At 54.5% G+C, this 24196-nt stretch overlaps 1 protein-coding gene, 2 long non-coding RNA genes and 2 gene segments (V, D, J or C); 3 read left to right on the top strand and 2 right to left on the bottom strand.

The window, feature by feature from the left end:
- The first annotated feature begins 260 nt into the window (after positions 1–260).
- On the top strand, positions 261–2782 carry LOC134172709 (fat storage-inducing transmembrane protein 1-like). Its single transcript, XM_062636053.1, has 3 exons — positions 261–515; positions 1791–2133; positions 2681–2782. The coding sequence occupies exons 1-3, from the start codon at positions 271–273 to the stop codon at positions 2780–2782; spliced, it is 690 nt and encodes a 229-aa protein (XP_062492037.1). The 5' UTR covers positions 261–270.
- Positions 2783–6102: 3320 nt separating this feature from the next.
- On the bottom strand, positions 6103–16675 carry LOC134172711 (Ig gamma-3 chain C region-like). The segment is given in 7 exon segments: positions 6103–6247; positions 6750–6880; positions 8425–8757; positions 9350–9676; positions 10569–10877; positions 13448–13741; positions 16543–16675. Coding segments are annotated over 7 exon segments (1596 nt in total).
- LOC134172714 (uncharacterized) lies at positions 14558–15298 on the top strand. The gene is made up of 3 exons (XR_009967982.1): positions 14558–14773; positions 14838–14931; positions 15105–15298. It is a non-coding gene; the product is annotated as an uncharacterized LOC134172714 (long non-coding RNA).
- On the bottom strand, positions 15064–16188 carry LOC134172713 (uncharacterized). The gene is made up of 5 exons (XR_009967981.1): positions 16138–16188; positions 16022–16102; positions 15880–15956; positions 15281–15452; positions 15064–15143 (listed from the first exon to the last, which is right to left on the bottom strand). It is a non-coding gene; the product is annotated as an uncharacterized LOC134172713 (long non-coding RNA).
- A 1585-nt stretch (positions 16676–18260) lies between the features above and the next one.
- Positions 18261–22227, top strand: LOC134172708 (Ig mu chain C region secreted form-like). The segment is given in 5 exon segments: positions 18261–18320; positions 18687–19023; positions 20053–20385; positions 20731–21048; positions 21822–22227. Coding segments are annotated over 5 exon segments (1434 nt in total).
- Positions 22228–24196: the final 1969 nt, after the last annotated feature.

Raw genomic sequence — 24196 nt, 5'->3', positions numbered from 1 at the left:
CGCCTTCTTCTATGGGTTCTATGGGGGGCTATGGGGCTCTATGGGTCTCCATGGGGTGTCTGTGGGGCTCTATACACCCCCTATAGCGCCCCATAAGTGACCCCTCCTCGTCCCTCGCTTCCCCCCTTGAGGCCCCCCCCCCAATGTCCTCTCTCTGCCCTTTGGCCACCTGTTATCCACAAGCCTATGGGGCGCCTATAGGGGGCTATGGGGCGGCTATGGCGCGCCATGGGGCGGCTATGGGACCGTGTGGGGCGGCTATGGGGCGCTATGGGGCAGCTATGGAGCGCTATGGGATGGCTATGGGGACCTATGGCGCGGCTGTGGGGCGCTATGGGCTGCTGTGGGGCGCTGATCCATGGGCTGTGCTATGGGGCAGCGGCGGTCATGGCATCCCCCCTCTTCCCCCGGGTCCACGCTCTGGCCCTGGCGCTACTTGTGGGGCTGGGCCCCACACTGAAGGCTCGAGCAGATCCCCACAGCATCTTGGCTTCGCCCCATAACCTGCTGGAGACGTGAGTCTATGGGGCTCCATTGGGCTCTATGGGGTGGCTATGGGGGCTATGGGGGTCTATGGGGCTGGAGGGAGTTGTTATGGGGCTCTGTGGGGCTATGTTCATCTATGGGGCTATGATGGGGATGTGGGGCTGGAAAGGAGTTATGGGGCAGGGCTGCCCTATGGGGCTGGGAGGGGGCTCTCTGGGGCTGGGGTCCCCATCTATAGGGGCTGGGACCACATCATGGAGCCTGGGGCTCTATCTATGGGTCTGGGTCCCTACCTATGGGGTTTGGGCTCTATCTATGGGGGTTTGGGATCTATCTATGGGTCTAGGTCACATATGTGGGTCTTGGGTCTCTATGGGTCTGGGTCGCCCCTCTGCCCCCTTGCCCCACACTTATGGGTCCTGCCCCCCACTTCTGGTTCCCTCCCCCCCATTTATGACTTCCCCCCACTTATGGGCCCCCCCCACTTATGAGTCCCTGCCCCCCACTTATGTGTCATCCCCACCCCTTATGCCTCCCAGCCCCACACTTATGACTCCTCCCCACACTTATGGCTCCCTGCCCCACACTTATGATCCCCAGCCCCACATTTATGACTCTCCACCCCACACGTATGACTCCCCGCCCCACACTTATGGGTGTCCCCCCCCCCCGTGCCCCACACTTATGGGTCCCGTCCCCCCCCCGTGCCCCACACTTATGGGTCCCGTCCCCCCCCCGTGCCCCACACTTATGGGTCCCGTCTCCCCCCCCCGTGCCCCACACTTATGTGCCCCACACTTATGGGTCCCGTCTCCACCCCCCGTGCCCCACACTCATGGCTCCCAGCCCCACACTTATGGCCCCCCCCCCGTGCCCTACACTTCTGGGTGTCCCCCCCCCGTGCCCCACACTTATGGGTGTCCCCCCCCGTGCCCCACACTTATGGGTCCCCACCCGTGCCCCACACTTATGGGTCGTCCCCCCCCCGTGCCCCACACTTATGGGCCCCCCCCCCCCCGTGCCCCACACTTATGGGTCCGCCCCCCCCGTGCCCCACACTTATGGGTGTCCCCCCCCCGTGCCCCACACTTATGGGTCCCGTCCCCCCCCCCCCCGTGCCCCACACTTATGGCTCCCAGCCCCACACTTATGGCCCCCCCCGTGCCCCACACTTATGGGTCCCCCCCCCCCCCACACTTCGTGCCCCACACTTATGGGTCCCCACCCGTGCCCCACACTTATGGGTGCCCCCCCCCCCGTGCCCCACACTTATGGGTCCCCCCCCCCCCCCCTGTGCCCCACAGACGCCTCCTGCGCTCGGCGGGCTCCTGGACGGCTCTGCTGGCTCTGTCCCTGGCCGTGGCCTCCCTGCCGCTCCTCCGCCCGACAGGGGGCGCCGTGGCGCGGGCCGCGGCTCGCTGGGCCGTGGGGGCCGCTCTGTCCCGCGGCGCCCCGCGCTGGCTGTGGGACTCGTTGGTGGCCGCTACGGGGCGCTGCTGGGCCCGAGGCGCTGTCCATGGTGGCGCCCTCCTCCTGCCCTACGGCGACCCCCGCAGCTGCCGGGCCCACGGCCACCAATGGGAAGGCTTCGGGGTCTCCCCACAGGCCTTCGCCCTCGTCCATTGCGGGCTGGGATTGGCTGAGGAGGTGGGGGCCTTGGGGGCGGGGCTGTATGGGGGAGGGGGGAGGGGCAAGGGCGGGGGGAGGGGGGGTGGGGAGGGCTGGGGGGCTGGGGGGGGAGGGGCGCGCATAGGGGAGGGGGTGGGATGGGGTACGGCCATAGGGAACACCATGGGGGGGGGGTTATCCATGGGGAAGGGCGATATATGGGGTGGGAGGGGGGTGGGGGAGGGTGGGGGGGGGGTCGTATCCATGGGGAAGGGAGATATATGGGGTGGGAGGGGGATGGGGAGCACCGTGGGGTGGGGTACGTCCATAGGGAAGGGCATGGGGTGGGTCACATCCATAGGGAAGGGCATGGGGTGTGCTATGGGGAAGGGCATGGGGTGGGCTATGGGGTGGGGTACGTCTATGGGGAGCCCCCATACGCGGCTTGGCCCCATGGGGAGCACCATGGAGAGACCCAGTGGGGGAGATGGGGCCATGGGGGTCCCCAATGGCAGGGGGAGGGCAGCGGGACCTGGAGCTTATGGGGCTGGCTGCAGGCTCTGCCATTGGTTGGTTGGGTCTTCAGGGTGGGGCCGCCATCGTCACCTATGGGGCCGCCATCGTCACCTATGGGGCCGCCGTCGTCACCTATGGGGCTTGCGCCCCCTATGAGGTCCCCATCCCCTAGGAGGTCCCCATCACCCATAGACCCATCACTGATGGGGCCGCCATCGTCACTTATGGGGCGCCCATCATCACCTATGGGGCGCCCGTCGTCACCTATGGGCCTCGCACCCCCTATGGGGCCCCCATCCCCTAGGAGGTCCCCATCGCCCATCAGGTCTCCATTGTCCCCTATGGGCCCCCCCCCACCCTCTATGGGGCAAGAGGACCCCATAGAAGCCCCCAAACGTCCCGGCACGGCCTTGTCCCTCCTCTTCCTCCTCAACGTGGCCTTGATCCTGCTCTGGCACTTCCTATTGGCCGTCACCTTGACCTACCGCTACGATTGGCCGAGGAACGCAGCGGGCGCTGCCATTGGCTGGGCCTCGTGGGCCATCACCTATCGCTGCTGGTACCGGTACCCGTGGTCACCAGGACCTCCTGGATTGGGCCTTCCAGGGCGTTAATGGGGCGGGGATTGGGATCTATGGGGGGCTATGGGGTCCATAGGGGTCCATAGGGAGCTCCATTGTCCATAGGGAAGGGCCGCAAGGAGCTCCATTGGCCCATAAGGGCCTTATGCATCTTGAAGCACCCAATGAAGGCCCATAGGTCCATGCTATGGGGCTCTATAGGGCAATTATGGGGTCTTGGAGGTCCTGAAGGTCCATAGGTCCATGCTATGGGGCTCTATAGGGGAATTATGGGGCCTTGGAGGTCCTGAAGGTCCATAGGTCCATGCTATGGGGCTCTATAGGGGAATTATGGGGCCTTGGAGGTCCTGAAGGTCCACAGGTCCATGCTATGGGGCTCTATAGGGGAATTATGGGGTCTTGGAGGTCCTGAAGGTCCATAGGTCCATGCTATGGGGCTCTATAGGGGAATTATGGGGTCTTGGAGGTCCTGAAGGCCCATAGGTCCATGCCATGGGGCTCTATGGGGCAATAGATGGGGTTTGGGGGTGACCTTCAGGTCCACAGGAAGGCCCTTGAGAGCCACGGAGCTCCTTCACGTCCAAAATGACCCAAAATCGGGCTTTTCCCACCTAATTGGGGGCCTTTCTTAAGGCTATTGAGGTCCTGGCCAATCAGAGAGTGGGCATGGAGGGGGGGCCAAGAGCTCAGCCAATCAGGTGCGAGGCGCGGGCAATCCACCAGGGGGCAGCATCGCGCTGTTAATGGGGTGAAAAAGTGGGGTTTGTGGTTAAGACCAGCCCCAAAATGGTGGTTTTTGGTAAAAAGAGGCAAATTTCGGGGGTTTTGACCCAAAAATGAGCGGTTTTGGGGGTTAACTGTGTGAAAACGGCGATTTTGCGGCAGAAAAGGGGTTTTCTGGCCCTAAAATGAAGATTTTTGGGTGAAAAAGCAACAATTTTGGGTGCGGAAAAAATGAGCGGTTTTGGAAGCTGAAAACGAAGACTTTTTTGAGTGTAAAAGTGAAGATTTTGGAGTGAAAGACTTAAGGTTTTTGGGGTGAAACATGACGATTTTTTTGAGCCGCAAAAAATGAAGATGATTTTTGGAGCAGAAAAAAGAAGATTTTGGGGTGAAAAAGAGACAATTTTGGGTGTGGAAAAGTGATGGGGTTTGGAAGCTGAAAACGAAGATTTCGGGGTCAAAAAGCGATGATTTGGGGACAAAAAGCGTCAAGATTTGTGCATTTTGGTTGGACTTCACTGAAAAAAGGCAGGTTTTGGGTCATTTTGTGCCGAATTTCATAGTTTGGGGTAAAATTCCCCCGATTCTACCTTTGGGGGGGGGGGGAGTGTGAAAAAGTGGAACTTGAGGTCAGTTCAATGTGGAAATGATGTTTTTTTAGCAGAATTGGGCTGGTTTGGGGAGGGAAAGGGAGGTTCTTGCATTAAAATGATGAAAAATGGGATTCTTCCCCTTGAAATATGTGGTTTTTGGTGTAAAGTGGAGGTTTTCTGTCATAAAATGCCTGGGTTTTGCTGTAAAATGTGTGGTTTTGCCCTAAAGTGTGTGCTTTCCGTGTTACAAATGTGTGGGTTTGCTGTAAAACATGTGGGGTTTACCCTAAAATGTGTGCTTTTGCCCTAAAAAGTGGGGTTTTGTCCTAAATTGCATAGTTTTGGCCCTAAAATGCGTGGGGTTTGCTCTAAAAAGTGTGGTTTTGCCCTAAAATGTATTTCTGCTGTAAAACTTGTGGGTTTTGGTGATAAAACGTGGTTTGCTCATAAAATACTGCTTTTTGCACCAAAAATGCTGGTTTGGGCATCAAATCGAGGGGAAGGGGCATAAAATTAGGGGGGTTGCACTGAAATTATTACTTTTTTGCCTTAAACACCCTTTTTTTGCCTTAAAACGAGCCTGTTTTAACCTTTTAATGACTTGTTTTGACCCAAACCGGGGGGGGAGTCTCGCCTTAAAATGAAGGGTTTTGCCTTAAAATCAGGTGGGTTTTTTTGCCTTAAAATGATGGTTTTATTGCGGTCAAATGAAGAGTTTTTGCCACCGAACAAAGTGGGCTTTTTTTTTTCCTTAAAATGAGGATTTTAGACCCAAAATGATAGATTCCCTCCCCCCCCCGAACCTGTTTTTTAATCACCATTTTTGGGTTGTTTGGCCTGAAAACGACAATTTTCCCCCCTCAGAACCCTCTTTTGGGCCACGTTTGCTCTTTGCCATCCGAAACGTTTCGTTTTCTCTCCAAACAAGTTATTGCCACAAACCAGGTGTTTTTCCCCCCAAAAAAGGACCTTGTTTTCCCATCAAGTGCCCCTTTTTTGGGCCATGAAAGTGCTTTCGGGGCCAAAAAAGGGGGAAACGGTCAAAGCGTTGCGGTCGAAAGCGAGAATTGGTGGTTGCTGAGGGCAAAACGGGGCAGAAATGGGGCTTTTGGGGGGCTATTTTGGGCCAGGACCGCTGCACAGCTGCAGCTGTGGGTCCTAGAGGGTGCCAGGTGTGGGGACCCTCAGTAGAGCTATTATGGGTAGACCTGGTAGACCTAATGCAGGTAGACCTAATGGACCCAATGCGTGATAACCATTACACCTGGTAGGCAGACCATAATACAAGTAGACCTGATAGCCGTAATGCTAGCCCTAGCCCTATGCGTCCCTGTTATAGGTAGACCTGATGGCCCTAATACAGACCCTAGACATAACACAGGTAGACCTGATAGCCCCCCCCATAGGAGGTAGACCTGATGGCTATCCCTTACACCACCTCAGGTGTTTGTGGGTCCCCCTTCTCCGTATCTCCTCACCCCAAGATGGGGCTGGGAAGGACCCAGGGGTGGAGGACAGGGACAGGAGCCCCCTCCTGGAGCCTCCTGTTCCTCTCCAATGGCCATGGCCGCCCGTTGTCCATCCCTCCCCTCCCACCCCTCCCATTGGGTCTCCTGGTGGCTTCGTCTCCAGCAGCCAATGGGAGACCCCCCCGCTTTAGACCGCGTGGTTCATGACGTTCTTGTAGTGGGGCGGGGGGCTTGGCTTGAGGTGGAGGAGGGTGGCCAGGACCCACTTGACCTGCGGATGGGGAACAGCCATCAACCAATGACCACCCCATGACCCAATGACCAACCAATGGCCAACCAATGGCCAACCATCAACCAGTGACCACCCAATGACCAACCAATGGCCAACCAATGGCCAACCATCAACCAGTGACCACCCAATGACCAACCAATGGCCAACAACCAATCAGTGGCCAACCAATGACCACCCAATGCCAACCATCACCCAATGACCCAATGACCACCCAATGACCACCCAATGACCAACCAATGGCCAACCAATGGCCAACCATCACCCAGTGACCACCCAATGGCCAACCATCACTCGGTGACCACTCAATGACCACCCAATGACCAACCAATGGCCAACCTCACCCAATGACCCATCCCACCACCCTCCAACCACCTATGGAACCCCCAATCCTCCTCCACCTCCCACAGCACCTCCATCTCTCCCCCTTCCCCACCACCCATGGGCCCCATAGGCCCCATAGGAGGCCCCATAGGACCCCCACCTTGCAGAGGGTGACGGTGGCGCTGTAGCAGACGCTGAGGAGGAAGAGGGTGATGAAGACAGCGACGGTGTCCCAGGGCCCATTGGCCACATCGGGGTCACCATGGCAAAGGTCCTCAGGGAGGAGCATCTCTGCAGGTGGGGACAGGGGGGGACATGGTGGTCCATCCATCATCATCTCCATCCACCATCATCTCCATCCATCATCATCTCCAGCCATCCATCTCCATCCATCATCATCTCCATCCATCCATCCATCTCCATCCATCATCATCTCCATCCATCATCATCTCCATCCATCATCATCTCCATCCATCATCATCTCCATCCATCCATCTCCATCCATCTCCATCCTTCTCCATCCTTCTCCATCCACCATCTCCATCCACCTCCATCCATTATCCATACAAATACCCCTAAATTTCCTCAATTCCCCCATTTTTCCTCAGATTTCTCCCAATTTCCCTCAATATTCCTCAAATTCCCTCAGTTCTTCCCTGATTCCTCTGATTTTTCCCCAAATTTCCATTTTCCCCTAATTTGCCCAAATGTGCCTCAAATTTTCCCACTTTTTCATTTATTTCCCCAAATTTTCCTCAAATTGCCTCGGTTTCCCCCCGGTTTCCCCAAGTTTGCCTCAATTTGCTTCAAATTCCCTCAATTTCCCCCAATTATCCCCATTTCCACCTATTTTTTTCTGTTTCCACCCAAATTTTCCTCTATTTGCCCTCAGTTTTTTCCTGATTTCCCCTGATTTCACCCAGAATTTCGCCCAGAAATTTCCTTCCTTGGCCCCTCATTTCACCCAATTTTCCACAATTTCCCCAAATTTCTTCAGTTTCCTCCTGATTTTGCCCAAATTTTGCCCGTTTTCCCTCAGTTTCTGCCTGATTTTCCCAATCTCCCCAAAATTTCTTCCATTTCCCCCCAGTTTGCCCAAGTTTTCCTCAGATTTTCTCCGTTTCCCCCCTGTTTTCCCAATCTTCCCCAATTTCTCCTGGTTTCACCCTCATTTTCCCAGATTTTCCTCAAATTTCCTCATTACCCCCCCCCCCCCAGTTTCTGTAATTTTCCATGGATTTTCCCAAATTTACTTGGAAAATCCATCATCCATCATCCATCTCCATCCATGTCCATCCATGTCCATCCATGTCCACCCATCCCCATCCACCTCCCATCAGTTCTTCTTCCACCTCTTGCCCCCGTAGATGGGAGGAAGGTCCAGTTCCTTTCGTCCATCCATCACCATCATCATCATCATCCATCATCCACCTTCATCCATCTCCATCAACCTCCACCTGTCTCCATCATCTTCATCCATCATCCACCTCCATCCACCTCCATCTCCACCCATCATCATCACCCATCATCCACCTCCACCCATGTCCACCCATCTCCATCCACCTCCGTCATCTCCGTCTCCATCATCCACCTCCATCCATCATTTCCATCCATCATCATCATCACCCACCATCCATCTCCATCCATCACCACCATCACCCCTCATCCATCTCCACCCACTTCCACCCATCTCGATCTCCATCATCATCACCCACCTCCATCCATCACCCGCCTCCATCCACCACCCTCTCCCCATAGAACCACACGCACCGCTTGAGCCATCTCCTCCTTTATTCCCAGCCCCATAGAGACGCCACCACCTCACTTCCTTTTACCGGGGCTCCTGTTGATGCTGCGCTGGATGAACCGCATGGGCAGCCCCTCGTGCACCACCATGCACACGAAGGTCGTCCCCTTGCTCCACTCCTCCCTCTTCACCTCCAATCGGCTGTACAGGAAGAAGGAGGTGTCTCCCATCTTCTCCTTCATGGCCGGCGTCGTCTCGAAGCTCGACGCCTCCACCGGGTCCTGGTTCTTCTGCCACTCCACCGAGATGGCCTCGGGGTAGAAGCCTCGCACCAGGCACGTCAAGCTCAACGTGGGGCGGGAGCTGCTCAGCTCCTCCAAAGGAGGGGCGAACAGGTAGACGCTGGGGGTCAAGCGCTTGCCTATAGGGGGGGACGGACACAATGTGTGTGTGTGTGTGGAGGGAACAACTCATTGAGGTGCCATCGGGATCGTGGTGATGTGGATCGGGGTTTGGGACGCCCCATAACCACTGTGGAATGAAGCCCATCAGCCCAGAGCGGCCATAAAGGGAACCTTATGGAGGTGCCACCACCACCCAAATCCATGATGGGGGGACCCCACTGAGATGCCAGCACCTGAACCAACCCAATGTGATGCCGGAGACCCCATAAGCACCTGAACTGAGGCCACAGAGCCCCATAGCCACTATGAACTGAACCCCATTGAGATGCCGCCACCAACCAAATCGATTATAGGGGAACCCCATTGAGATGCCATCACCCAAACCAACCCAATGGGATGCCAGAGACCCCATAACCACCATAAACTGAACCCTATGGAGATGCCACCACCCCAAAGCCATTGCAAAATGGACCCCATTGAGATGCCATCACCCGAACCAACCCAATGTGAGCCCAGAGACCCCATAACCACCACAAACACAGATCCCATCACCCCATAACCACCGTGAATGGAACTCTATGGAGATGCCACCACCCTGTGGCTCCCTACCTGGCTTCTTGGCGATGCTGCGGCTGATGGGAGAGGGCAGGTCCCTGTGCTGGACCTTGCAGTTGAAGGCGATCCCGTTCTCCCAGTCGCTGGTGGACACCAGGACCTCTCTGGTGGCCGTGAAGGTGCCGTTGAACTGGGCCTTGACTTGGAGGAGGTTGGAGCTCAGGGTCCGGCCTTGGTCCTTGCTCCAGGTGATCTCCAGGCCCTCGTCACTGGGTAAACTGGTGGCCACGCAGCGGAGCCGGGGGCTCTGGGACACGTAAAGGTCCAATGGGGACGGGGGCAGGACGAAGACTTGGATGGCGCTCGAGTCCGGAGGGGTGCCTGGCAAGGGGAGAGGAGACCAATGGAGGTGCCGCCATCCAAAGGGGCTCCGGTTGGGCCCTATGGAGGTGCCACCACCCAACTGAAGGTCAATGGGGCCCTATGGAGGTGCCACCACCCAATGAAGCCCAATGGAGACGCCACCACCCAACAAAGTCAATGGAACCCAACGAAGATGCCACCACCCAATGAAGTCAATGGAACCCAACGGAGATGCCACCACCCAATGAAGACCCCACCACCAAATGAAGCCAATGGAACCCAATGGAGCCCCCACCACCCAATGGAGCCCAATGAAGACCCCACCACCCAATGAAGCCAATGGAACCCAATGAAGCCCCCACCACCCAATGGAGCCCAATGAAGACCCCACCACCCAACAAAGCCCCCACCACTCAACGAAGTCAATAGAACCCAATGGAGCCCCCACCACCCAATGAAGCCCCCACCACCCAATGAAGCCCCCACCACCCAATGAAGCCCCCACCACCCAATGAAGCCCCCACCACCCAACGAAGCCAATGGAACCCAATGGAGCCCCCACCACCCAATGAAGCCCCCACCACCCAACGAAGCCAATGGAACCCAATGGAGCCCCCACCACCCAATGAAGTCCCCACCACCCAATGAAGCCAATGGAACCCAATGAAGCCAATGGAACCCAATGGAGCCCCCACCACCCAATGAAGCCCCCACCACCCAACGAAGCCAATGGAACCCAATGGAGCCCCCACCACCCAATGAAGCCCCCACCACCCAATGAAGCCAATGGAACCCAATGGAGCCCCCACCACCCAACGAAGACCCCACCACCCAACGGAGCCCAATGCAACGCAATGGAGCCCCCCACCACCCACCGGAGCCCCATGGAGCCCTCCAGGTCCGCACTCACTGAAGCATTTGCTGGCGGGCACCTCGAGGCTGGTGCTGGTGCCCGGGTGGGTGACGCCGCACGCCACGGTCTTCTCCTGCCATTGGTCCATGGTGAGGTTGAGGCGGGCGCTGGCCCGGAAGGTCCCGTCCGCGTTGGGGCCCTCGATGAGGAGCGGGGCCGGGTCCACGGGCACCGAGTCCAGGAGCCATTGGAGGCGCAGGGGGAGAGGGGAGAAGCCCGAGGCCGAGCAGAGGAGGTGGACGGAGCCCCCGGAGCAGGAGTGGAGGACCTCGAGGTGGGGGGGGAGAGAGCGGGAGGGGGGGGACACTGGGGGGGGGGGTGGAGGGGGGTGAGGAGGAGGAGGAGGAGATGGAGGAGGAAGAAGAGAGGAGAAGAGAAGGAGATGAAGATGGAGGAGGAAGAGAAGGAGAAGGAGGAGGAGAAGATGGAGAAGAGAAGAAGAAGAGATGGAGAAGGAGATGGAGGAGGAAGAAGAGAAGGAGAAGATGGAGAAGAAGGAGATGGGGGAGGAAGAGATGGAGAAGGGAGAGAAGAAGGAGGAAGAGAAGATGGAGGAGGAAGAAGATAAGATGGAGGAGAAGATGGAAAAGGGGAGATGGAGGAGAAGGAGATGGAGGAGATGAAGATGGAGAAGAGAAGGAGAAGAGATGGAGGAGAAGGAGATGGAGGAGGAGGAGGAAGAGATGGAGGAGGAAGAAGAGAGGAGAAGGAGAAGAGAAGGAGATGGAGATGGAGGAGGAAGAGAAGGAGAAGGAGGAGGAGAAGATGGAGAAGAGAAGAAGAAGAGATGGAGGAGATGGAGATGGAGGAGGAAGAGGAAGAGATGGAGGAGGAAGAAGAGAAGGAGAAGATGGAGAAGAAGGAGATGGGGGAGGAAGAGGAAGAGATGGAGAAGGAAGAAGAGAGAAGAAGGAGGAAGAGAAGATGGAGGAGGAAGAAGAGAAGATGGAGGAGAAGATGGAAAAGAGGAGATGGAGGAGAAGGAGATGGAGGAGAAGATGAAGATGGAGAAGATAAGGAGAAGAGATGGAGGAGAAGGAGATGGAGGAGGAGGAGGAAGAGATGGAGGAGGAAGAAGAGAGGAGAAGGAGAAGAGAAGGAGATGGAGATGGAGGAGGAAGAGAAGGAGAAGGAGGAGGAGAAGATGGAGAAGAGAAGAAGAAGAGATGGAGGAGATGGAGATGGAGGAGGAAGAGGAAGAGATGGAGGAGGAAGAAGAGAAGGAGAAGATGGAGAAGAAGGAGATGGGGGAGGAAGAGGAAGAGATGGAGAAGGAAGAAGAGAGAAGAAGGAGGAAGAGAAGATGGAGGAGGAAGAAGAGAAGATGGAGGAGAAGATGGAAAAGAGGAGATGGCGGAGAAGGAGATGGAGGAGAAGATGAAGATGGAGAAGATAAGGAGAAGAGATGGAGGAGAAGGAGATGGAGGAGGAGGAGGAAGAGATGGAGGAGGAAGAAGAGAGGAGAAGGAGAAGAGAAGGAGATGGAGATGGAGGAGGAAGAGAAGGAGAAGGAGGAGGAGAAGATGGAGAAGAGAAGAAGAAGAGATGGAGGAGATGGAGATGGAGGAGGAAGAGGAAGAGATGGAGGAGGAAGAAGAGAAGGAGAAGATGGAGAAGAAGGAGATGGGGGAGGAAGAGGAAGAGATGGAGAAGGAAGAAGAGAGAAGAAGGAGGAAGAGAAGATGGAGGAGGAAGAAGAGAAGATGGAGGAGAAGATGGAAAAGAGGAGATGGAGGAGAAGGAGATGGAGGAGAAGATGAAGATGGAGAAGAGAAGGAGAAGAGATGGAGGAGAAGGAGATGGAGGAGGAAGAGATGGAGGAGGAAGACGAGAAGAAGGAGAAGAGAAGGAGATGGAGGAGGGCAAGGACAAGGAAAAGGAGAGGAAAATGGAGGAGAAGATGGAAGAGGAAGAGGATGAAAAGGGGAAGGTGGAGGACATAAAGAAGAGCAAGTTTAACCCCACTTCACCCCGTTTAAACCTCATTTAGCCCAATTTTAACCGATTTCAACCCATTTTAACCCCATTATAACCCATTTTAACACATTATAACCCATTTTAACACATTATAACCCATTTTAACTGAACTTTACACCGTTTTAACCCATTTTACCCCAATTTAACCCATTTTATCCTCATTTTAACACCATTTACACCCATTTACCCAATTTAACCCCTTTATAACCTATTTTACCCTGGTTTACCCCATATCACCACATTTTACACCATTTTAACCCCATTTAAGACCAGTTTAAACCCATTTCCCCCCTTTCAACCCATTATACCCCATTTTAACCCAATTTTATCCTATTTTAGCCCCATTTCACCCCATTATAACCCCCTTATCCCCCATTATAACCCCATTATACCCCATTATCCCCCATTATAACCCCATTATACCCCATTATACCCCATTATAACCCCATTATACCCCATTATACCCCATTATACCCCATTATAACCCCATTATACCCCATTATAACCCCATTATACCCCATTATACCCCATTATAACCCCATTATAACCCCATTATAACCCCATTATACCCCATTATACCCCATTATACCCCATTATACCCCATTAAACCCCATTATACCCCATTATAACCCCCTATAACCCCATTATAACCCCATTATACCCCATTATAACCCCATTATATCCCCATTATACCCCATTAAGCCCCATTATACCCCATTATACCCCATTATACCCCATTATAACCCCATTATACCCCATTATACCCCATTAAACCCCATTATAACCCCATTATACCCCATTAAACCCCATTATAACCCCATTATTCCCCATTATAACCCCATTACACTCCATTTTCACCCCATTTTTACCCCATTCCCCCCCATTCCCCCATCACTCACCATTGACGACCACGCTGCCGCTGAACCCCGTGGCCCGGTGCCCCACGGCGCACGTGGCCTCCCTCTGCCCCACAGGCACCGCCACGGCGCTCGCCTGCCTATAGCGCCCCTCGGTGGGCCTAGAGGCCGGGTACGAGGGGGGGGGCACGGATGGGGGTCCCCCCCCGGCCATGGTCCAGGTCATGGTCACGGGCAATGGGGTGAAGCCGGACGCCAGGCACCCCGCTATGGGGCTCGCTGTGGGGCCGGCGCCGCAGGACACCAATGGGAACAGCGAAGGGGACGTCGCGGGCGCTGCAGTGGGGAGGGAGCATATAGGGGGCGTTAGAGCATCGTAAGGGGGACCCATAGGCACCTAATGGCACCCATAGGCACCTATAGGGACCCATAGGCACCTATAGGGACCCATAGGGACTCATAGGGACCTAATGGCTCCCATAGGGACCTATAGGGACACATAGGGACCTAAGGCACCCATAGGCACCTATAGGCACCCATAGGGACCCATAGGGACTCATAGGGACCTAATGCCTCCCATAGGGACCCATAGGGACCTAATGGCACCCATAGGGACCCATAGGGACCCAATAGCACCCATAGGGACCCATAGGGACATAATGGGTTAGGGTTAGGGCTCCATGGGCACCTTAAAAGCACCCATAGGGACCTAATGGCACCCATAGGGACCCATACTGACCCATAAGGACCCATACTGACCTATAGGGATCCATAGGGACCTAATGGCACCCATAGGGACCCATAAGAACCCATAGGCACCTATAGGGACCCATAGGGACCCCAAGGGACCCTAAGACCATCTTAAGAGCACCCAAAGGCACCTTAATGGGACCTTAAGGGCAACATGGGCACCTTAAGAGCACCCATAGGGACCCCAAAGTGACCCATAGGGACCCCATAGCACCCACAGGGACCTTGAGGAGCCCCCCTGCCCTATAGGGACCCCCCTACACTATAGGGACCCCATAGTACAGCTCAGCTGCCCTATAGGGACCCCCCTGCCCTATAGGTCCCCCCCTGCTCTATAGGGTCCCTATAGTACAGCTCAGCTGCCCCCTATAGCCCTTCCCTGCCCCATAGCAACCCCCTGGCCTATAGGGACCCCTGCCCCTATAGGGACCCCTGCCCTATAGGTCCCCCCCTGCTCTATAGGGTCCCTATAGCACAGCTCAGCTGCCCCATAGGGAACCCCTGCCCTATAGGTCCCCCCCTGCTCTATAGGGTCCCTATAGTACAGCTCAGCTGCCCCCTATAGCCCTCCCCTGCCCTATAGCAACCCCCTGCCCTATAGGGACCCCTGCCCTATAGGTCCCCCTTGCTCTACAGGGTATAGTACAGCTCAGCTGCCCCATAGGGACCCCCTGCCCTGTAGGTCCCCCCCTGCTCTATAGGGTCCCTATAGCACAGCTCAGCTGGAGCCAGCCCCATAGGGACCCCCTGCTCCATAGGGACCCCTGCTTTATAGGGTCCCTATAGCACAGCTCAGCTGCCCTATAGGGACCCCCTGCCCCATAGGTACCCCCCCTGCTCTATAGGGTCCCTATAGTACAGCTCAGCTGCCCCCTATAGCCCTCCCCTGCCCCATAGTAACCCCCTGCCCTATAGGGACCCCTGCCCCATAGGGACCCCTGCCCTATAGGTCCCCCCTGCTCTATAGGGTCCCTATATCACAGCTCAGCTGCCCCATAGGGAACCCCTGCCCTATAGGTCCCCCCCTGCTCTATAGGGTCCCTATAGCACAGCTCAGCTGGAGCCAGCCCCATAGGGACCCCCTGCTCCATAGGGACCCCCTGCTTTATAGGGTCCCTATAGCACAGTTCAGCTGCCCCATAGGGACCCCCTGCCCTATAGGTCCCCCCTGCTCTATAGGGTCCCTATAGTACAGCTCAGCTGCCCCCTATAGGGACCCCATAGGGACCCCTGCCCTATAGGTCCCCCCTGCTCTATAGGGTCCCTATAGCACAGCTCAGCTGCCCCATAGGGACCCCTGCCCTATAGGTCCCCCCTGCTCTATAGGGTCCCTATAGCACAGCTCAGCTGCCCCATAGGGAACCCCTGCCCTATAGGTCCCCCCTGCTCTATAGGGTCCCTATAGCACAGCTCAGCTGCCCCATAGGGACCCATGCCCTATAGGTTCCCCTTGCTCTATAGGGTCCCTATAGCACAGCTCAGCTGCCCCATAGGGACCCATGCCCTATAGGTTCCCCTTGCTCTATAGGGTCCCCATAGCACAGCTCAGCTGCCCCATAGGGACCCCTGCCCCATAGGTCCCCCACTGCTCTATAGGGTCCCTGTAGTACAGCTCAGCGGGACCCATAGGGACCCCCTGCTCTATAGTGACCCCTGCCCCATAGGGACCCCATAGCACAGCTCAGCTGGATCCAGCCCCATAGAAACCCCTGCTCCATAGGAACCCCTTGCTCTATAGGGTCTCTATAGCACAGCTCAGCTGGAGCCAGCCCCATAGGGACCCCCTGCCCCATAGGGATCCCTGCTCTATAGGGACCCCATAGCACAGCTCAACTGCCCCATAGGGACCCTCTGCCCTATAGGGACCCTTACACTATAGGGACCCCATAGCACAGCTCAGCTGGAGCCAGCCCCATAGAAAACCCTGCCCCATAGGGACCCTCTACTCTATAGGGAACCCTGCCCCATAGGATCCCCTACACTATAGGGACCCCATGGTACCGCTCAGCTGCCCCCCTGCCCCATAGTGAGCTTCTGCCCCATAGCAAGCCCCTGCCCCATAAATCCCCCTTCCCCATAGGGTCTTCTACCCCATAGGAGCCCCACACTATAGCTTAGCTGTATCTAGCCCCATAGCGGACTCCCTGCCCTATAGGGACCCATAGAGACCCCATAGAGCCCCATAGAGCTCCATAGGGGCCCCCAGCCCCATAGAGCCCCATAGGGACCCCCATCCCCATAGAGCCACATAGGGCCCCATAGGGTTCCCCAGACCCATAGAGACCCATAGAGACCCATAGCAATCCCCAGCCCCATAGAGTCCTGCAGAGGCCCATAATGCCCCATAGGGACCCCAGCCCCATAGAGCCCCATAGGGAAAGCCTTACCCGCATGGCAGCAGCTCTGCCCCACACATGGTGCAATGAGGCCCTTCCCCCCAACACTTCCTGTTTCCTGCCTGACACCTGCTGTGGGGCAGCCCCATGGCTCCCCATAGAGACCCATAGGGACCCATAGAGCCCAGTTTAAAACCAGTTTAAGTCAATTTTAAACCCATTTTAACCCCAATTCAAGCCGATTTTAAACCCATTTTAAGTCCATTTTAAACCCACTTTAAGCCAATTTTAAGCCCATTTTAAGTCCATTTTAAACCCATTTTAAGTCCATTTTAAACCCATTTTAAGTGCATCTTAAGTCCATTTTAAACCCATTTTAAGTCCATTTTAAACCCACTTTAAGTCCATTTTAAGCCCATTTTAAGTCCATTTTAAACCCACTTTAAGCCCATTTTAAGTCCATTCTAAACCCACTTTAAGCCCATTCCAAGCTCAGTTTAACCCCAATTCAACCCCACTTTAAGCCCAATTTTACCCTATTTAAATCTGTTTAAAACCCAGTTGAACCCCAGTTCAAGCCCATTTTAAGTCCATTTTAAGTCCATTTTAAACCCACTTTAAGCCCATTTTAAACCCACTTTAAGTCCATTTTAAACCCACTTTAAGCCAATTTTAAGCCCATTTTAAACCCATTTTAAGTCCATTTTAAACCCATTTTAAGCCCATTTTAAGCCAATTTTAAACCCACTTTAAGCCCATTTTAAGCCCATTTTAAGTCCATTTTAAACCCACTTTAAGCCCGTTTTAAGTCCATTCTAAACCCACTTTAAGCCCATTCCAAGCTCAGTTTAACCCCAATTCAACCCCACTTTAAGCCCAATTTTACCCTATTTAAAGCCGTTTTAAACCCAGTTTAACCCCAGTTCAAGCCCATTTTAAGTCCATTTTAACCCCAATTTCACCCCAGTTTAAACCTAGTCTAATCCAAATTTAAACAAATTTAACCCCAATTCAAGCCCAGTTTAAGCCCAATTTAAGACCATTTTAAGCCCAATTTAAACCATTTTAAACCCAATCTAAGCCCACTTTAACCCCACTTTAAGACCATTTTAAGTCCATTTTAAGCCCAATTTAAGCCCACTTTAAGGCCTCTTTAACCGCAATTTAAGCCCAGTTTAACCCCACTTTAAGCCCTTCTTAACCCCAATTCAAGCCCAGTTTAACCCCATTTTAACCCCAATTTAACCCATTTAAGCCCAGTTTAACCCCAATTCAAACCCAGTTTAACCCCACTTTAAACCCAATTCAAGCCCACTTTAAGCCCACTTTAGCCCCACTTTAAGCCCACTTTAGCCCCATTTTAACCCCAATTCAAACCCAGTTTAACCCCACTTTAACCCCAATTCAAGCCCACTTTAAGCCCACTTTAGCTCCATTTTAAGCCCAGTTTAACCCCATTTTAAACCCAGTTTAACCCCATTTTAAGCCCACTTTAACCCCAATTCAAGCCCACTTTAACCCCATTTTAAGCCCATTTAAAGCCCACTTTACCACCCCTTTAAGCCCCATTTACCCTCTCACCATTGCTCCTCCACCTCCTCCTGCCTCCTCTCCTTGCGTCCCCATTGCCCCTATGGGGTGACCCCATTGAGGAGCTGGGAACCAGACCTAGGCGGAACTTCCCACCCCATTGACCTGCTCCTATGGGGCACGGGGCTCCCGCTTCCTCTTTGGGGCCACCACCAAACCCACTTCTCCTTTAGGGCCTTATGGAGCCTCCCCCATTGACTTCTCCTTTAGCTCCTTCCGTCCCCATTGACCCCCTTGAGGTCCCCATTGACCCCCTTTGGGTCCTTCCATCCCCATTGACCCCCTTTAGGTCCCCATTGACCCCCTTTAGCTCCTTCCATCCCCATTGACCCCCTTTAGCTCCTTCCATCCCCATTGACCCCCTTTAGCTCCTTCCATCCCCATTGACCCCCTTTAGCTCCTTCCATCCCCATTGACCCCCTTTAGCTCCTTCCATCCCCATTGACCCCCTTTAGCTCCTTCCATCCCCATTGACCCCCTTTAGGTCCCCATTGACCCCCTTTAGCTCCTTCCATCCCCATTGACCCCCTTTAGGTCCCCATTGACCCCCTTTAGGTCCCCATTGACCCCCTTTAGCTCCGTCCATCCCCATTGACCCCCTTTAGGTCCCCATTGACCTCCTCCTATGGGTCCTCAATGGTGTCTCCTTCCCCATTGCAGACCCAGCCACCTCTCCCCATGTCTACCCATTGCTGCCCTGCGACTGCCTGGACCCGGTCTCCATTGGCTGCTTGGCCAAGGGCTTCCTCCCAACGCCCATCTCCATCACTTGGGTCTCCAACGTGGGGGGGGACGTCGAGACCTTCCCCAGCCAATGGATCCAGAGCTCCTACAGCGCCAGCTCCCAGTTGATCGTCCCGGCCACCAGTTTGAATGGGGAGAGCTTCCAGTGCAAGGTGGAGCACAGCAGCACCCACAGCAGCACCACGGAGGTCATCGAAGGTGGGTTGGTGGGCATCTACTATGGGTTGGTGGGCATCTACTATGGGTTGGTGGGCATCTACTATGGGTTGGGGGCATCTACTATGGGTTGGGGGCATCTAACATGGGTTGGTGGGCATCTACTATGGGTTGGTGGGCATCTACTATGGGTTGGTGGGCATCTACTATGGGTTGGGGGCATCTACTATGGGTTGGGGGCATCTAACATGGGTTGGTGGGCATCTACTATGGGTTGGTGGGCATCTACTATGGGTTGGGGGCATCTACTATGGGTTGGTGGGCATCTACTATGGGTTGGGGGCATCTACTATGGGTTGGTGGGCATCTACTATGGGTTGGGGGCATCTACTATGGGTTGGGGGCATCTAACATGGGTTGGTGGGCATCTAACATGGGTTGGTGGGCATCTACTATGGGTTGGTGGGCATCTACTATGGGTTGGTGGGCATCTACTATGGGTTGGGGGCATCTACTATGGGTTGGGGGCATCTAACATGGGTTGGTGGGCATCTACTATGGGTTGGTGGGCATCTACTATGGGTTAGGGGCATCTATGGCCACATCACTATGGGTTGGTGGGCATCTACTATGGGTTGTGGGCATCTACTATGGGTTAGGGGCATCTATTATGGGTTGGGGGCATCTATATGGCATCTACATGGGTTGGTGGGCATCTATGGGTTGGGGGCATGGCCACCACTATGGGTTGGTGGGCATCAATGGACTACCACCATGGCTCAACATGGGTTGGTGGGCATCACCATCCATGGGTTGGGGGCATCTACTATGGGTTGGTGGGCATCTACTATGGGTCAATGGCCACCACTATGGCTCAACGGCCACCACTATGAGTCAATGGCCACCACTATGGGTCGATGGCCACCACTATGGCTCAATGGCCACCACCATGGCTCAACGGCCACCATTATGGGTCAATGGCCACCACTATGAGTCAACGGCCACCACTATGAGTCAATGGCCACCACTATGGGTCAATGCCCCCCCATAACCTCCTCCCCCCCCCTTTAGGTTCCCAAGTCTGCCCCCCCCACCTGTTGTCCATGAGGCTGTTGGCCGACCCCAACCAGGAGCACCCCGAGGGGGACGTCCTCCTGCTGTGCCTCATCGAGGGCCATGGGGCGGCGGGCGCCAAGGTGGAGTGGTTGGAGAACCAAGAGCCGATGGCGGTGGAGCGGGAGGACGTGGGCTGCGAGCGCTGCAACGGCACGGCGGAGTCCGGCGCGAGGAGCGCGGTGAACGTGAGCAGGGCCAAGTGGGAGCTGGGCACCCGGTTCTCCTGCAGGGTGACCCACAAGGGGCTGGGCGCCCCCAAGGAGCTCAGCATCAGCAGCTTCTGCTCGGGTAGGTGTGGGGTGGATGGGGGGGGAGATGGGGGGCGATGGGGATGGATGGAGATGGGTGATTGATGATGGTGGATGATGACTGGAGATGACGGAGATGGAAACGTGAGGAAAATTGGGTAAAACACTGGTCAAATTGAGGTGGGTTTGGGGAAATCTGGAGAAATTCAACGGAAATTTGGGGAAATCTGGGGAAAATTGTGGAAATCTGGTGGAATCCGAGGGAAATTTGTGTAAATCTGGTGGAAACTCGTGGAAACCTGGGAAAATGTGGGGGGGGAAGCCGATGGAATGGGGTAGAATTTGCCCAGATGCCGACGTCCGGAGCCCCTCGACCCCCTTGCAGAGCCCAAGCCCGTGGTGGACGTCTCCATCCTGCCCCCGTCGCTGGAGGACCTGTACCTGCATCAGAATTCCAGCCTCACCTGCGTGGTTTCCAACCTCAAATCCCATTGGGACGTGAAGTTCTCCTGGAGCCGGGATAAAGGCAGCTCATTGGACGCGGTGGCGGGGCCCTTGGAGAAGCTGCCCAATGGGCTCTATCGGCTCAGCAGCTCCCTGGGGGTCTGTGCCGAGGAGTGGAACTCGGGGGAGAGGTTCTCATGCACCGTCAGCATCCCGGAGCTCCAGGAACCAATCACCAGGTCCATCCGGAAGGAGCTAGGTAGGGCACGGAGCTGCGGATCCATGGGGCTTGGATGGGGGCGACGTCAACTGGAAGGGGCATCCAATGGGGATGGTCGACTGGGAGATGATGGCCAACTGGTGGGGTCGAAGCCCGTTGGAGGGGCCTAAACCCATTGGGATATCCAATAGGGACGGTCTACTGGGAAATGATGGTCAACTGGTGGGGTCTATGCCCCATAGGAAGGATCTAAACCCCATAGGAAGGGTCTAAAACCCATTGGAAGGGTCTAAAGCTCATTGGAAGAGGTTGGTCTGGAGGAAGATCTTGGTCTATTGGAAGGGTCTAAGTCAACTGGAAGGGTCTAAGGCCATTGGGGCATCCAACGGGGATGGTCTACTGGAAGACGATGGTCAGCTAAGCCCATTGGAAGGGTCTAAAGCCCATTGGAAGAGGTTGGTCTACTGGAAGACGATGGTCAACAGAGCCGATAGGAAGGGTCTAAGTCAACTGGAAAGGTCTAAACCCATTGGGGCATCCAACAGGGATGGTCTACTGGAAGACTATGGTCAACTAAGCCCATTGGAAGGGCCTAAAGCCCATTGGAAGTGGTTGGTCTACTGGGAGACGATGGTCATCTAAGCCTATAGGAAGGGTCCAAGTCAACTGGAAGGGTCTAAACCCACCGGGACATCCAACGGGGATGGTCTACTGGGAGGTGATGGCCAACTAAGCCCCATAGGAAGGGTCTAAACCCCATAGGAAAGGCCCAATCCCAGCCTCCTTGACCTCCTCTCCCGCCTCCCCCATAGCCACCGTGGTGAGGCCCCCATCGGTCTACGTCTTCCCGCCCCCCGCCGACGAGCTGTCCCTCCAAGAGACGGCCACGTTGACCTGCTTGGCCACCGGCTTCACCCCAAGGGACATCCTGCTCACTTGGACCCACCAGGACCGCCCCGTGCCCTCCGGGAGCTTCACCACCTTCGGCCCCGAAGCCGACGGCGACGCCTTCAGCCTCTATAGCCTGCTAAGGGTGCCGGTGGCGGAGTGGCAACGGGGGGACTCCTTCGCCTGCGTGGTTGGGCACGAAGGGATCCCATTGACCTTCATCCAGAAGAACATGGACAAGAGCCTGGGTAAACCCACCATGGTCAACGTCTCCGTGGTGCTCAGCGACACCGACGTCACCTGCTACTAAGCCGGGCCCTCATTGGGTGGGATGGGTTGTCGTTCCGCGCCCCAATAAAGGCTGATCCCAACGGAAGGCCGTTGGCCAACTCTTGGTTGAAGGGGGAGCGCTCCGTTGCCGGGTGGGGTGGTGGGGACGTGGTTATGGGGTTGGCATCTCAATAGGGGGTGGGGGCGGGCATGTCCGGATGGGAAAAGACCCCAGAATGGTGGGGTTTCAACCCAAAATGGGCCTCAAGAGGGTCAATGGGATGGGGTTGGCCAACGGGATGGGGATGGGGAATAACAGGGGTGGTTGGTGGTCACTTTGGGCACAGGGAGGGTTGGAGAAGGATGGGGTGGGAAATGGGTGGGAAAGACCAAAAATGGGGGTTTTTGGGGGTGTTCAACAAAGACCTTCATGGTCCCTTTGCTTGTAAGAGGTTTTTGGGTAGAAAATGGCCAAAATTGGCCCAAAATGGTGGTTTTTTTGGGTGTCCACCAAAGACCTTCATGGTCACTTCGCTTATAGGAGGGTTTTGGGTGGAAAATGGCCAAAACTGGCCCAAATTGCTGGGGGGTTTTGTGTATCCACCAATGATCCTCATGGTTCCTTTGCTGTAGGACACTTTTGGTCAAGAATTGGGTGGAAAAGGGGTCAAAATGACAAAAAATGGTGCTTTTTTGGGATGGCCACCAAAGAACCTCATGGCCATCTTGATCATAGGAGGGTTTTGGTCAAGAATTGGGCGAAAAATGGGGTAAAATGGCCCCAAATGGTGGGGTTTTGGGGTGCCCACCACAGAGCCTTGTGATCCCTTCACTAAGAGGATAATTTTGGTCAAGAATTGGGTGGAAAACAGCCCAGTTTGGCCCAAAACAGTGGTTTCTTGGTGATGCACCAAAGAACTCCAGGTCGCTCGGCTCACGGGAGGGTTTTGGTCAAGAATTGGGTGGGAAATGGGCGAAAATGGGCCAAAAGTGGCCTCGAAAAGGGTGGTTTTTGGTCGTGTCCTCCCCATTGAAGCCTTCTTCTCCCACCCCAGATCCCGACCTGGTCCCGGTGGGAGAGGAGGAGGAAGGGGAGGGAGAAGAGGAAGGCGCCAGCGACCTATGGACGGCCGTGACCTTCATCATCCTCTTCCTCCTCAGCCTCTGCTACAGCACCGGGGTCACCCTCTTCAAGGTGACCATGGGGGGGGAAATTAGGGCCTATTAATCATTAATTGGGGCTTACTAATCATTAATTAGGGGTCATTAATAACTAATTAAGGGCTAATAACTGCTTATCAATAATGAGTTAAGGTCTAATGATGATTAATTAAGGCGTATTAATCATTAATTAAGGTTCACTAATCATTAGTTATTAATTAATGGTTAATAATTATTATTTAGGGCTTACTAATCATTAATTAAGGCTTACTGATGACTAATTAAGGGCTATTTATTTATTAAGGTTTACTAATGATTAATTAAAGCTTATTAATCATATTATTAAGGTTCATTAATGACCATTTAATCATTAACCAAGGCTGATTGAGCATTACTTAAAGCTTCATGAATTAAGGATGATGAATGATTACTTCAGGCTCATCAATCACTAAGGCCAACTAATCATGATTAATGATTAATTAAGGCCTATTGATCCTTCATTAAGGCTGATTAATCGTTAACAAAGCCAATTAATCTTAAATAAGGCTGATTAATGATTAATTAGGCCTGATTCATCACTAACGAAGCCATTTTGTGTCCCATAGGTGCTGTGAGAGGAGGAAGACCCCATCCTTGGGTTGCCCACGCTTGGCCATGTTCTTTGGGGGGGATTCAAGGAATAAAATGGATCACCATTTTCCACCCAAATTTACCCATTTTCTTGATGTTCCACCCCAAAACTCTCACCAAAATCCCCAAAATCACCATTTTCCAACTCTATTTACCCATTTTCTTGCTGTTTCACCCCAAAACTCCCACCAAACCACCATTTTCCACCCAAATTTACCCATTTTCTCACCGTTTCACC

Source organism: Pezoporus occidentalis, unplaced genomic scaffold, assembly GCF_034315485.1.
Source record: "Pezoporus occidentalis ecotype Australia unplaced genomic scaffold, CSIRO_AGI_Poc_V1 ctg468, whole genome shotgun sequence".
Taxonomy (NCBI): Eukaryota; Metazoa; Chordata; class Aves; order Psittaciformes; family Psittacidae; genus Pezoporus; species Pezoporus occidentalis.
This window is presented reverse-complemented; position numbering and strand designations above follow the sequence as displayed.

Bases quoted from the DNA above. Each gene is read 5' to 3' on its own strand.
- LOC134172709 (XM_062636053.1), top strand. From the start codon at position 271: ATGGGGCAGCTATGGAGCGCTATGGGATGGCTATGGGGACCTATGGCG. The intron at 516-1,790 runs GTGAGTCTATGG...TGTGCCCCACAG, and splicing joins CCCCATAACCTGCTGGAGAC to ACGCCTCCTGCGCTCGGCGG. The intron at 2,134-2,680 runs GTGGGGGCCTTG...TTGGGTCTTCAG, and splicing joins GGCTGGGATTGGCTGAGGAG to GGTGGGGCCGCCATCGTCAC.